The 14,782-nt window shown below is 38.6% G+C and overlaps 1 protein-coding gene and 1 long non-coding RNA gene across 3 annotated transcripts; both read left to right on the top strand.

Annotated features, from left to right (window-relative positions):
• Positions 1–594: 594 nt before the first annotated feature.
• LOC132112726 (polyadenylate-binding protein 4-like) lies at positions 595–10,834 on the top strand. Of its 2 annotated transcripts, none has more exons than XM_059520363.1 (14): positions 595–1,204; positions 4,530–4,723; positions 5,785–5,900; positions 6,333–6,472; positions 6,552–6,646; positions 6,852–6,989; positions 7,089–7,184; positions 7,674–7,943; positions 8,066–8,261; positions 8,545–8,666; positions 9,257–9,347; positions 9,811–9,941; positions 10,231–10,332; positions 10,455–10,834. In XM_059520363.1, the coding sequence occupies exons 1-13, from the start codon at positions 1,009–1,011 to the stop codon at positions 10,327–10,329; spliced, it is 1,884 nt and encodes a 627-aa protein (XP_059376346.1). In that variant the 5' UTR covers positions 595–1,008; the 3' UTR covers positions 10,330–10,332; positions 10,455–10,834. The 2 variants fall into 2 exon arrangements, with proteins under 2 accessions (XP_059376346.1, XP_059376345.1); XM_059520362.1 differs by having other exon boundaries at positions 8,066–8,276.
• Positions 10,835–12,980: 2,146 nt separating this feature from the next.
• On the top strand, positions 12,981–14,053 carry LOC132113234 (uncharacterized). The gene is made up of 3 exons (XR_009425123.1): positions 12,981–13,280; positions 13,379–13,443; positions 13,624–14,053. It is a non-coding gene; the product is annotated as an uncharacterized LOC132113234 (long non-coding RNA).
• Positions 14,054–14,782: the final 729 nt, after the last annotated feature.

The raw sequence follows: 14,782 nt of genomic DNA, 5'->3' as shown, positions 1-14,782 counted from the left end.
CAAGTGTTCTAAGGGTTGCTTGGTCGTGAAATGCAGCATGGTTCTAGTTTGTGTATTCTCTGGTAATGTTATTTTTTCTACTAAAGAATGAACCATAATGGTTTGTTTCGGGTTCATTGATAACTTCCATCTTAAACTTATCTTGATATGGTCTCCTTTGAAAAGACCATCCTCTAAACTGTAACATTTTGAATATGCCTCTGCTTAGTTATCAAATCAACAATGCCAATAACATGGTTTTTTTTTTCTTTTAATCTATCGACCTGCAAAACGTGACTTTTTTTTTTCAGGTATCTGAAACGCTTTAAAATGTGCAAAAATAAAGGCAAACACTTTTTACAGTATCAAGAATTATGCCTCTTGTATATCTTAATGGCTCAATGCGTGCTCTCAATGTATTTTGGGAATGACCCATGTAGCTGCTAGAAACCCTGTACTGTAGAGTAGACTGCCGCGCCCAGATGTCGCTGTCGGGTGTTTCTTTCCAAATGTGCTGTCCTGTACACCGCATGCTCCGAGCGGGTGGTTTTTTTTTTCTGTTATCCCTAGTGTGACCCTGGCAGCTATTTCCTCCGCTCGAGCTATAAAGTGTCCGTGCATTTCCCACGCACCCTCTTTCCCCGGCCACCACACCGTGAGTGTATAACTCACTGTTCTTCAGTACCTTTTAAAAAAGAAAAAAAATCTATAAAAAATACAAAACGAAAACGTCAAAAAATAACTACTTTAAACCAAACAACGTTTTTAAAAAGGGCAAACTTTTTTTTTTTTTTTTTTAAAGACAAGGTCTCAATCTACCCAGACGTTTCTGAAGCCAGTTCTTCGCGAGCGGACTGCATATGCTGTAGCTGTCATTGCTGCCGACACCGTTTATTTGGAGAGTAGCGTAAAAGTTTAATAGAGGATTAAGAGATTCACTTGTCCCTCTGGTTCTAGGACACTCTTTACGCACTGTCATTTCAGCACTAGACCAACACACGAGCTTAAAGGCTTGAACGACCCCGAGACATGAACGCAGCGACGGCGGGGAGTTATCCGATGGCTTCTCTCTATGTGGGCGACCTGCACCCTGATATCACGGAGGCTATGCTGTATGAGAAATTCAGTCCGGCCGGCCCGGTGCTGTCCATCCGCGTGTGTCGGGATATGATCACGCGGCGCTCGCTGGGCTATGCCTACGTCAACTTCCAGCAGCCAGCGGACGGTAAGACATGACAGACAGCGCCCTGTCTTTAAACGTGATGCATATAGCTGACAGAGTAACGGGAATAATGTGTCATGATTTGTGCGTTAATGTAGGGACATTGGAGGTGACGTGTAGCGCGCTCTCTCCTCTCTCCCGTGTGCTGTCACATGAATTTCTGAGTTAACCATATCAAGCTGTTCTTCACTGCTCTCTACTACAACCATCTTTAACATCTCCAACGAACCGCTTTATTCTCCTAATATGGCCTATTGTGAGAAAGTCAGGGTTTACTGACTGTGACCATCACACCGCATTATGTCCAGCCAATATGGAAAGCTGCTTTAACATACAAAACGAACTATTCAGCTAATGGCTATTTATATTTGAATTACTCGTCATTAACACCTATATTTTGTTTTAGTTACGTTTTTAAAAAAATTAAATCGATGTTTTATTTATAAATTGTATTTATAAATCAATTATTTCTTACTAGTAACTAACCAAAAAGTTGTGAATGTCTACATTATTGTAGCTCAGATAGCAGAGTATGGTGCAAGTAATGGCAAGGTCATAGGTTTGATTCCCAGGTTCCATTCCTTGAATGCAATGTAAGGCACTTTGAATAAAATGCTATATTTATTTAATTTTTATTAATCAGTAGCCTACTATTAACATAAAATGGATACTGGTTAATTTCAGCGTCTTAACATCTAAAGGAAGTTTTTGTTCCCATAATTAAACTTGTTTAGCTCATTTAGGGGTTTGTAACCTAAGACACTTACAATCCCTTGTGAAAAACAGCATTCAAATAAACAAAATTTGTAAAGTATTAATCATTTATGTCATGCACCCTGTAGGAGGACTGATATTTTGTTATGTTGAGCTTGCCTAGTCTTGTCCATTCGTGAAACAGAGTTAGAGAAAAGATAGGGGGGAAAAAGTAATTTAAAAAGCTGAAAACTCAATAGAGCCAAGCAGTCTCAATTATAGACCATAATCAGAATATAGAATTAGACTAGAATTGAATGTGCTGCTTGACCCACATATAGTCAAAGTGAACTACATCTGCTATAAACCTTCATATGAGACATCCTGCAGAAGCAGACCTGATCATCAGGATATGTCCATGTTTTAGCTACCTGAAGAACGCTAGGTATATCCAGGGGAACAGTGTGTGTGTGTGTGTGTTAGCCCACATTTTGCAACCTGGCATGACCTAATTGTGCTATTTAAAGTGTCATGAGGGGATAATACCAATACCAAGCACCTTCAGCTTGATTTATATCAATCTAATGATTCAGATGAAACCAGAATAAGTGTTAAATGGGGATTTTTTAAATTTGTATTTATTCTTTCCTACATTTTAAGTAATCTGGACAGTTTTACAACATTTAAGCCTCACACTAAATATGTTTTTTTTTTCATTCATTGCTGAATTCATTGTTCATTTTAGTCAGTAGGGTAAACATTTGTTTGTTTAACCAGTACAAATTATACAATACATAATAAACAAATTTATACTACTGTTCAAAATTGTGTAGTCTTTTACAGGGAGGTGAATCTGAAATATCTGTCTCCTATACTGAATGCTTCGTAAACATCTCATGTTCGATTTTGCTCTCCTCTTTCAAAGCACAAAGGTTAAAAGGTCAGAGTTGAACTCGCTCACCTCCATTTAGTAACTCAGAATGGTGACTGATAGTCAACATGTTTACATATAAGAGACAAAAGCAGTTGGTTACCACTGTAGGATGTAAATCTGGAAGAGTATTAAGGCTTTATATTTTTTTATGCATGTTTTTTGCATAACGTGACAGTACAATAGTAGTTTACAGCATGCATATGCTCAGCAAATGGCCTCAAGCACATGGTTTGGTTTTCAGCATGTAACAGCTGCATTTGTAAACAGTTGCCGGCACTGGTAAGCTTCAGCCACACACATTCCAGTGCCTCAGCCCCATCAATGGACACAGAGCATTGAACACTTGCTGCCTGCCAGCACATTGCTCAAAGGACCCAACACTGCTAAATATAGAGTCAGTCAGGGCTGCCTGCACTGTGCCTGTCTTTTCTTCAAGGTGTGTTTTGAGGAAACAAGCTGACAGGCAAATTCATAGGTCAGCCACACCATGCTTCTTCTTATTCAGGGATGACAGATTTCTATTTATACTGTCTATTAATTTGACAGCTTTATACTGTCAGTGCATGTGTATCCTAAATAAAATATAAAAAATAATATAAATAAAAGTTTTGTTTGAAACCAGAAACTGCTATATTGATGGTAAAAAGGTTAAAGGTAAAAAGTGTGTACTGTCCTGTGTTGGCGTAAAGTTGTTATTTGCAGTGGTCTCTCTCTCTCTGTCTCACTCTCTCTCTGAGTGATCCCACCAGCCCTGAGCTTCATGTTCAATACAATCACACTGCAAACTGCTGAGGGCAGCAGACACAGGGCTGCTCCATTTTGTTCACCAGACATTTTTTTTGTGTGTGTGTGTGTGTGTGTGTGTGTGCGTTTGGGCTGGGGAGGGCCATGAGGTTTAAAAGAGAGGGAGACCCATCATAATATATTACAATAGGTGACTTTTCCCTCATATGCCATCAATTTGACTAGAAAGTAATTTGATAAAGCTTCTGAAAAACCCTTAACCTGATATACATCTATTTCAGTCTTCAGACTTTACAAGACATAAATATATATTTAATCCACAATCTCTGTGTATAGCAAAAATATACAGAAAGCCACTACATGGTAAGACTATAAAGAGATGTTTAAATTTGGTAGGGTCAGTGCTATTTTGAGGTCTGTACAAATGTTTTTGAGACCTGGTATGGATCAAATCTAATTACATATGCCTGGAGTTCTGCTTTGCTCTGCTGCCCTTTCACACCAGTAATGAAAGATTCAGCTTGAATGCTAACTCATATGTTTGTGTGTGAGTGTTTATTTGAGTCTATTTGGTAAAACAAGGAAATTCCTATAAATATACAAATTTAATCATCTTAACATATTTGGGCAGATGACCTTAACATTTAATGTTTAGATGTAATAATTAAATTAGTTTCATGGGGCTTTCTAAGATCAAGCTCAGCTAACAAGTTTCAAGCTTGTTTGCTGTGTTTAATATGTTTGAGTTTCTGAACATACTCACTTAACACACACACACACACACACACACACACACACACACACACACTACGGATTGAAATATGTAATTTATTAAAAATTTAAAAACTTGTGTTGTTTATGGCAAGTTTTCATCCTCTAGTAGGCTAATTGTTAGTAGTTTATGTGCTGAGGTAGAAGAGCAGAGATGGCTTATGTCTCGTGTTTTTGTGGCTTCAGCGGAAAGAGCTTTGGACACAATGAACTTCGATGTGGTCAAAGGAAAGCCGATCAGAATCATGTGGTCACAAAGAGATCCGTCACTTAGGAAATCTGGAGTTGGAAATGTCTTCATCAAAAATCTGGACAAATCCATTGACAACAAGGCCCTATACGACACCTTCTCTGCTTTTGGGAACATCCTGTCCTGTAAGGTGAGAAGTAGGAAGTGACTTGTAGATCTTTGGAAGCTGAAATTATCTATCTATCTATCTATCTATCTATCTATCTATCTATCTATCTATCTATCTATCTATCTCGATCGATCGTTCGTTCGTTCGTTCGTATTTAATTTAATTTAATTTAATTTAATTTAATTTAATTTATATACTGGGCTGCCCTTCAAAGGCAAAACACAGTAACTACACATCTATTCAAAACTAAGGTGAATTAATAATATTATTAATTTAATAAAACTATTAACATAAAATATGATATGATAACAGTTTCTGTTAAAAAGATTAAGTTAGAAATGTTGAGAACCACTGTTTTAGACTAATATCTTGCTGTTGCCATGCTGTATAACTATTTGGATATAGGCCTACAACATTTACTTGTTTCTTAAAGGCAAAAGGTGATTTTCTGTATCAGACAAACACATTTAAAAAAAGTTAAAATAATGTTGTTGAGACAACAGACAGTCTGTTAATTTGTTATTTTTTGCTCATGATATAGTCATGGAGGAATGTGTTTCTTTATTTCTATATTTTTTGAGGAATGTGTTTCTGAAGTGAAGTGACATTCAGCCAAGTATGGTGACCCATACTCAGAATTTGTGCTCTGCATTTAACCCATCCGAAATGCACACACACGGAGCAGTGAACACACACACACACACACTGTGAACACACACCCGGAGCAGTGGGCAGCCATTTATGCTGCGGCGCCCGGGGAGCAGTTGGGGGTTCGATGCCTTGCTCAAGGGCACCTAAGTCGTGGTATTGAAGGTGGAGAGAGAACTGTACATGCACTCCCCCCACCCACAATTCCTGCCGGCCCGGGACTCGAATTCACAACCTTTCGATTGGGAGTCCGACTCTCTAACCATTAGGCCACGACTTCCCCTTTCTATATTTTTTCCTTAATAGTTTATATTCAAGCAATAAATCATGCATTAGAGTTTATTAACACATATTTCCAACATCACAGAAGCTGTGGTAGTTCAGCTGTATAAGACAAACACTCTGTAATTTGATTCTTGATGCCGTCTCAACAGGTGGTGTGTGACGAGAACGGATCTAAGGGTTACGCCTTTGTGCATTTTGAAACTCAGGACGCAGCCGATCGCGCCATTGAGAAGATGAATGGCATGTTGCTGAACGACCGCAAGGTGTGAGTGTCCAAGCAGGGTCATGTGACAGGAAGGAGGTCCATTGATTCGTTGATTGACAAAGACGGTGTGCAGTTGTCAGTCACTAATGTAACAGAGAAGAACTTTGAAAGAAACTTTGTTGACCAATCAGTTTCAAAGGATCAGATTTATATACTCACCCTCATGTTTTTCCAAACCTATATATCTTTCGTAACTTTGTGGAAGGCAAAAGAAAAATGTCTCTTTTTTTTTGTCCATAAAATTAACGTTAGTGGGGTTTAGCATTGATTTGGACCATTCTGACTTTTTTTGTAAAATATATTCTACTAGTCTTCTAGCATTTCAGAGCTTGTAAGTCCCTGCTGCAGCTGTTTTGTGTCTGTGGTTGGTCTGCAGCTGTCGGTATTGCATTTCTGCATCAGTCACGTTTCTGTCTCCTATGTATTTTGTAGGTTTGTGGGGCGTTTCAAGTCCAGGAAGGAGAGAGAAGCAGAGATGGGTGCCAAAGCCAAAGAATTCACCAATGTTTACATCAAGAACTTCGGTGAGGACATGGATGATCCGAGACTGAAGGAGCTCTTTGATAAATATGGTGAGTTTGAGAGTATAAACGGATGTGGTGGTGGTAGCCTTGGAGTCTTTTTATCTGAAGATTTTGTTTCTACCTGCAGGTAAAACACTGAGCGTGAAGGTCATGACTGACCCCACAGGGAAATCTCGTGGATTTGGGTTTGTGAGCTACGAGAAGCATGAGGATGCTAACAAGGTACAGTGAATTTGTATTATGATATGGTCATAATGCAAATCAGCTTATAAGCTGATGGTCAAACATGTTTAAAAATAAGCATGGAAATGACAGCAGTGATGCGCTGCCATTGTCATTGAACTTTCATGGGCTAGATAGATGGATGGACTGACAGATAAACAAATGAACAGATGGGTGATTTATTGTAATAATATTTCTGTTTCAGGCTGTGGAAGAGATGAATGGTATGGAGCTTAATGGTAAGACGGTGTTTGTTGGCCGAGCACAGAAAAAGATGGAGAGACAAGCAGAACTCAAGAGGAAGTTTGAACAACTCAAACAGGAAAGAATCAGCAGATATCAGGTAATGAACTTCTGTTTTGTGTCTTTGTGTATGTGTGGTTGTGTTTTTAGTTAAAAAATAATAATTAGGATCAATTTGTGTGTATATTTGTGTTGACAGGGTGTGAACTTGTATATCAAGAATCTTGATGACACCATTGATGATGAGAAACTTCGTAAAGAGTTCTCTCCTTTCGGCTCCATTACCAGTGCCAAGGTGGGTCAAAGGGCGACTGTTTACAGTCTATTTCTGTTTGAAGACTTTGGGCAAATTGAAGGGCACAGTGGGAAGGGGATGGTATTTGAAGGCCCTTTCCAAATGAAAGTGAGCAACTAAATTCCTTTTGATGAAGACCACAAGGCCATTAGAGAAGGGTACATCTGTAGGTCACCTAAAGGAAGAATTTTGTTAATCTTAAAGTATTTTTCGCTGTTTATGATAACATTATCCTGGGTGGCACATTCATAAATATGTCTTTTATGATATTTAAACACAACAAGAAATATTCTTTACATATTTACATTTGTACAAATATTGTCATATGTGTTTGTTTTTAGTAGACAGTACAGTTGAAATCAACTTGAAGACACAAATAGGCTATATTTGATCCAGTGAAACAGTATTCTGCTTTTGCAAGATTTATTTTTCTATTTAACCTGATGGAAGAAAGAAGTGAGATTTTATGCAATGTATATCTTACTGTAGGTGATGCTGGAGGATGGCAGGTCCAAAGGTTTTGGCTTTGTGTGTTTCTCCTCACCCGAGGAGGCCACAAAGGCCGTGACAGAGATGAACGGCCGTATTGTGGGCTCCAAACCACTGTATGTAGCCCTGGCCCAACGTAAAGAAGAACGCAAAGCTCATCTGACCAATCAATACATGCAGCGTATCGCTGGCATGAGGGCCATGCCTGCCAACGCTATCATCAACCAGTTCCAGCCTGCCGGTGGTTACTTTATGCCAGCTGTGCCACAGGTGGGTGAGATCCTGAAGTCTTAGACAACATTGACAGTCTGGTTATGAAGTAGTAAAATGTTCCATTAAATTATTAATAAACTCTCCGATTATGTCTTTTGTTTCTTTCTAATGCATCACAGGCCCAGAACAGAACGACATACTATGCACCAAACCAGCTCACTCAGATGCGTCCGAACCCTCGCTGGCAGCAGGGTGGCAGAGGCCAAGGTGGTTTCCAGGGCATGCCCAACTCCTTGCGCCAGCCAGGGCCCCGTGCCAACATACGCCACCTGGCCCCCAGTGCTTCCACCCAGGGCCCACGCGGGATCCCCACAGGTGCACAGAGAGTGGGTGAGAAAACCCACCAACTGATGATGCAATGCCTTGTTATGACACACATTGACCTGTTTTCCAGACCCAGACACCTGAAAATTTCCATTGAATCATTTCAAGTTACATTTTAAAGATTAGTATATTTGATAAAATATGTCAGAAAGATTATCATGCAAGTTTTAGTTTTTAGCCACAAACTACACATTTATTGATTACAACAAGTGAGTTTGGTGATCATTCTGTCCTCACCATTGCTTTAATGTTATTTACTTCTTTCCACAACTAGGACCAATGGGTCCACGCCCAGGCATGGGGGTGACGACTCCACGTGCCATGCCCCCATACAAGTACGCCACCGCCATACGACACACTCAGCCTCAGGTCGTGCAGCCCATTACTCTGCAACAGGTAATATATAGAGACATACACCGCACATAAATAAAAACTGCACCATTGAATAAATAATTCTAGCAGTGCATTTCTTCCGTTTCTGATATTATGGATTGTATATTTAATCCACTGATACATATTTAATTACAAAGGTATAGTTGGTATACTTTGTTGTTATAAAACATTGCCATTTCAAGAACAGTCATATGGTAAAGGTTTAAAGATATGTTAAGGATCAAAGTAAATGAATTGAGTGGAGTTGCACTATACATAGGTACCATATTTGTTTTGTTTTCTTTAATAGTGTTGGCTGAAATTGGATATATATCAGTCATAATTGAATATTTAATTGTGCATACTCATTCATTTACATGACCTTTTCCATCATCTAATGCTGACTTAAAGTTAATCTTTAAAAAATAATAATTTTCAGTATTTTATTTTTAATTTGTACATACATTTTTTATTTTATTTAATATTGGCAAGTAATCAGTAAACGTGAATGTAAACTGACTTCTCAGAACAGAATGTTAAAATTGTGCACTGCTAGAATTAAGATTTAAAAAACCCAATCAAATTCTCATTTTGTGGTTTACTGTGTTCTGCAGGCTCAGCCAGCTGTTCATGTGCAGGGTCAGGAGCCTCTCACTGCCTCCATGTTAGCTGCCGCTCCTCCTCAGGAACAGAAACAGATGCTTGGTGAGATGAGGAGGCTGTAAGCACATTCAGCCTTACTAAACATATTCTTACACCCCGAGGAAGTTTTTGCGCATTATAGTTTTATGTGATAGTTTACCCAAAAATTCTGTTGTTTGCTCACCCTCAAGTTGTTCAAAACCTGTACGAGTTTCTTTCTTCTGCTGAACCAAAAAGAAGATAATTTGAAGAATGTTGATAAACAAAAAGTTGCTAGTCCCTGTAAAAATACTATGGGAGTCAACTGGAACCGGCAACTGTTTGGTTACCAACATTCTTCAAATTATCTTCTTTTTGTAAGCTTCACAAGAGTCTTGCAGGCTTGGAACAACCTGAGGTTGAGTAAATGATGACAGAAGTTTTCAGAAAATTGTGGTGGACTATCCCTTTAATTATTTCCTTATTTTATTCTTCCCTGTAGCTATCTCTTGACTGTCTTACACGTGCCCGTTCTGTTTTCCCTCAGGTGAGCGGCTGTTTCCTCTCATTCAGGCAATGCACCCCAGTCTAGCCGGGAAGATCACAGGAATGCTGCTAGAGATCGACAACTCTGAGCTGCTGCACATGCTGGAGTCCCATGAGTCTCTGCGCTCCAAGGTGACAGTCGTTAACTATGATAAAAGTCTCCAGTAACAGTTACTAGCTCTGCTGTTAGATGCAATAATGGGAAAACGTCACAAGCTTTTAAAAATGCAAAGCTTATTGACTGAACCAGGGACTTAATATTATGTTTATTTATTAGGATTTATGCATCGCCCAGCAGGGACTGTTCCTGAGATGTCATTTATAAATTACAATGGCATTTTATCATCTTATTAGAGCCATGAATCTCTGTGGTGAAGATGGTTTGGGCATTGTAGGACTGCTGATTTATCTCTGTTGTCAGGTGGAGGAGGCTGTTGCAGTGCTTCAGGCTCATCAGGCCAAGAAAGATGCCACACAGAAAGTGGGAGTCACCGCTGCGACTGTAGCCGCAACATCATGACCAGTAACTTTTCTTATTATCTGTAGTATTATAATTTCCATGCTTGTTGTTAGGCTGTTTACCTAAATGTTTTAAATGATTATGTCAATTTAATATTTTTTCATTTTTGTATTGTTTTCTGCAAGGTGAGGCTGAAAGGCTGAAGAGAGATCACCACTGTCTGGTTTCGTCTGGTGGCAACCAATAAAAACACAAAAAATAAAACAAGAAAAAAAAAAGAAAAATACAAAATGATACTTGAACACAAAGAAGACAATTTTGTTGCAGGGCTTACATTTTTAACTCTGTAATGATTTTTCACCTAAAGTACATTTTAAAAAGAGGCAGTTCTGTGAGGGAAGAGCCTCTGTATTGTGGCCAGGACTGACTTTTTCTATGAGGAACTGGAAAACTTGGTTCTTCAGTGAGCTGTGTGTTTGCTGCCTTGATTGGCCCTCACTTGTCCCATGACAATAACCCGAGTGGTTTGGCACTCTAAATAAAGGGATGACTATTTAAAATGAAATATATTGTCTTCTTCTTCTTATAGCAAAGACAAAGGCCATTTTATAGACACTTTTTACCCAAAGTGACTTGCAGTACATGAACAGTACCTTTATAGGTAAAATTTTCTGCTCAAGGACCCAATAATAACAGAATTGTTAATAAACATTTAACTTGGACTAATCTTATGACCAAAGCAATTTAATTCCAGTTTGTATCCTATGAAAGATGATGTCTGTATCAAAGCGCCATAAAAGTACATACAGGTGCATCTCAACAAATTAGAATGTAGTGGAAAAGTTCATTTATTTCAGTAATTCAACTCAAATTGTGAAACTCATGTATTTAATCAATTCAGTACACACAGACTGAAGTAGTTTAAGTCTTTGGTTCTTTTAATTGTGATGATTTTGGCTTACATTTAACAAAAACCCACCAATTCACAATTTAGAATATGAACATGCCAATCAGCAGATCAACTCACACCTGCAACACCTGCAAAGGTTTCCTGAGCCTTCAAAATGGTCTCTCAGTTTGGTTCACTAGGCTACACAATCATAGGGAAGACTGCTGATCTGACAGTTGTCCAGAAGACAATCATTGACACCCTTCACATGGAGGGTAAGCCACAAACATTCATTGCCAAGAAGCTGGCTGTTCACAGAGTGCTTTATCCAAGCATGTTAACAGAAAGTTGAGTGGAAGGAAAAAGTGTGGAAGAAAAAGATGCAGAACCAACCGAGAAAACTGCAGCCTTATGAGGACTGTCAAGCTAAATCCATTCAAGAATTTGTGTGAACTTCACAAGGAATGGACTGAGGCTGGGGTCAAAGCATCAAGAGCCACCACACACAGACGTGTCAAGGGATTTGCTGAACCAAAGTCAACATCAGAGGCATCTTACCTGAGCTAAGGAGAAGAAGAACTGGACTGTTGCCCAGTGGTCTAAGGTTTGTATTTGATTTGCAAACCAAGGTCCAAGAGTCTGGAGGAAGGGTGGAGTAGCTCATAGCCCAAGTTGCTTGAAGTCCAGTCTTAAGTTTCCACAGTCTGTGATGATTTGAGGTGCAATGTCATCTGCTGGTGTTGGTCCATTGTGTTTTTTTTAAATCAAAGTCACTGCACCCGTTTACCAAGAAATTTTGGAGCACTTCATGCTTCCTTCTGCTGACCAGCTTTTTGAAGATGCTGATTTAATTTTCCAGCAGGATTTGGCCCCTGCCCACACTGCCAAAAGCACCAAAAGTTGGTTAAATGACCATGTTGTTGGTGTGCTTGACTGGCCAGCACTCACCAGACCAGAACTTCATAGAGAATTGATGGTGTATTGTCAAGAGGAAAATGAGAAACAACAGACCAAAAAATGTAGATGAGCTGAAGGCCACTGTTAAAGAAACCTGGCTTCCATACCACCTCAGCAGTGCAACAAACTGATCACCTCCATGCCACGCCGAATTGAGTCAGTAATTAAAGCAAAAGGAGCCCCTTCCGAGTATTGAGTACATGTACAGTAAATTAACATACTTTCCAGAAGGCCAACAAATCACACAAAAAAAAAATGTATTGGTCTTATGAAGTATTGTAATTTGTTGAGATTAGGGTTTTTGTAAAATGTGAGCCGAAATTGGCACAGTTAAAGGAATAAAGGCTTAAACTTTAGTCTGTGTGCATTGAATTTATTTAATACATGAGTTTCACAATTTGAAGTGAATTACTGAAATAAATTTACTTTTCCACAACATTCTAATTTGAGATTCACCTGTACACATACAGCTATCATATTTAATAGGTTAATATTATAACATACTGTAAATCATGAACACACTACATGTTAAGATAATCCTATAAGTAATATCACATAGAAAAATATAGATTTTAACTTATTGTTACATTAAAAAAATCTATTTGGTGGTTTCTCACTGTTTAAAACAGCGACTATAAATGAAACAAAGTTAACTTTTTTGTTAACTGTAATTTCTGTTTGTTTTACATGGCTATCCGAGCAGTAACTAGCTAACTAACTAGCTAGCTATCTGAATAAATAATTAACAGTACAACTGTGAAACCATAACTGAACAATGGACAGTTGTGTATTTCTGTGATGTTATTTGTCCTCCGCATCACTAGAGGGCGACACACCATTTAGAAGTGACGAAGGTTACAAGCAAGATGGCGGCGATCAATCGTGTTCATTGTGTTGGTAAGAAAAACATCAAAATTATAAATCAAAATTAAAATCGCTTCGCTCTCACAGCGCTATAATTTCATTCCACAATCACATGCATGTTATTGATGCGGTTCCGGTTATCATCTGTAGCCGGGAAAGCAGCAGAAGATGAAATTAGTGTGTGTTGAATATGAAGTATTATTATAAGTCAAATATACGGTCTTGTGTTCTCAGGTGGTCTTGCGGAAGAAGTGGAAGGGAAAGATTATGAGACCGGTGACAAACTGTCGTTGATAACGTGGTGAGTTATTGAACCACTGACTTCTGTGGTCTCATAAAAACCAGGATTGTGCGCTGCAGGAGTCTAGGTTAATGTCTGTTGGGTTTTGTGTTCTGCAGAATGAGTCGGAGCTGTTTGGCAGAACCATCCGAGTGAACATGGCCAAACACATGAGCCCGACCAGGTGAGGGGCTTTTGGTTTCAGTAGGGTGCATGATAAATCTCATGATTGTTTTTCTATTGCTCGCACTGATGATGCTGTGTTAACCCATTTCTTGCATGTCTATGACATATAAATGTGTTTTTCATTGCTGTTCTGCTTGTTTTTTTTGTTGAAGTCTGGTCTCTCATGCGCTCCTACTAGGTCTGCTGTCGATGGCAAACTCTAGACCCAATGCTAACGACTGGCAGTTCTTCATCACTGTTGGTAAAGCAGAATGGCTTGATGGCAAACATGTGGTGTTCGGAGAGCTCATAGAGGGCATGGAGGTGAGCTGCCGACTGAGGGAGATCAGGACCGTTTCACACCATTGTTCAAAAGGTTATTTTGAAAAAGACTCTTATGCTCACTAAGGCTGCATTTATTCAATAGTAATGTTGTAAAATATCTCTTACAATTTAACTGTTGTCTATTTTAACAAAGCTGAGTTTTCAAGCAGCCATTACTCCAGTCTTCAGAGTCACACCGTCTTTCAGAAATCTTTCCAGTATGCTTATTTGCTGTTCAAGAAACACTTATTTTTATCAAAGTTTATAACAGTTATGGATGTTTTAACGATTCTTTGATAAATAAAGTCAAAAAGAAAACTTTTTGAAATGAAAATCTTTTGATGCATAAAAAAAATCCTTGCTGTTATTTTTGATGAATTTGATGCATTCTTTCTGAATAAAATATTCCCTTTGGCTTTTTTTGTCCTGTTTTCTAATGTATTTGTGTCTATAATATTTTCTCAAACTCAGGGATCAAAAGATGGCAGAACCAAACAGAAAGTCATAATTTCCAACTGTGGAGCGTTTGTGTGAATTCAACATACTGTTGTTGTTGTTTTTTGGTAGTACTTTGTAAATATCATAAAACTTTTATATACATTTTATTGTTAATTAGTGACCTATATACAATTTGTCATTTCAAGTGAACAATATTACTATAACATTTATTCATTTTCGAGTGTTCTAGACATATATTTGTTGGATTCAAGTGTTAACCTCTGTAACTCTAGTAGTTTAGGAATTGTATAATGTGTTACTGACTCCATCCTCTAGATGGCAGTAGTGCTGCAGGAAAACCTCTGCAGTCTTGTCACACCCTACATAACAGATATTCCGCCAAAAGGGCAGCACTCATTGAATGAAATCAGATCTCTCTACAAAGAACATTTAATTCCAATTCCTGATAGCATGGTGCTTCAGTCCCGATTAGGAATTAATTTTCTCTCCCCCCTCCCAGTCTGCATGGTACCCTTGAGTCAGACACTTAACCTCAGGTCACTAAATGGTCTCCACAAAGATTGATTTTACATGTT

The sequence above is a fragment of the Carassius carassius genome, chromosome 32, assembly GCF_963082965.1.
Source record: "Carassius carassius chromosome 32, fCarCar2.1, whole genome shotgun sequence".
Taxonomy (NCBI): Eukaryota; Metazoa; Chordata; class Actinopteri; order Cypriniformes; family Cyprinidae; genus Carassius; species Carassius carassius.
This window is presented reverse-complemented; position numbering and strand designations above follow the sequence as displayed.

What these genes read in the sequence shown, in the direction of transcription:
- LOC132112726 (XM_059520362.1), top strand. Translation starts at nt 1,009, where the DNA reads ATGAACGCAGCGACGGCGGGGAGTTATCCGATGGCTTCTCTCTATGTG. An exon ending in GCTCCATTACCAGTGCCAAG is followed by an intron (nt 7,185 to 7,673) that starts GTGGGTCAAAGG and finishes ATCTTACTGTAG; the next exon opens with GTGATGCTGGAGGATGGCAG. An exon ending in AGCCCATTACTCTGCAACAG is followed by an intron (nt 8,667 to 9,256) that starts GTAATATATAGA and finishes TGTGTTCTGCAG; the next exon opens with GCTCAGCCAGCTGTTCATGT.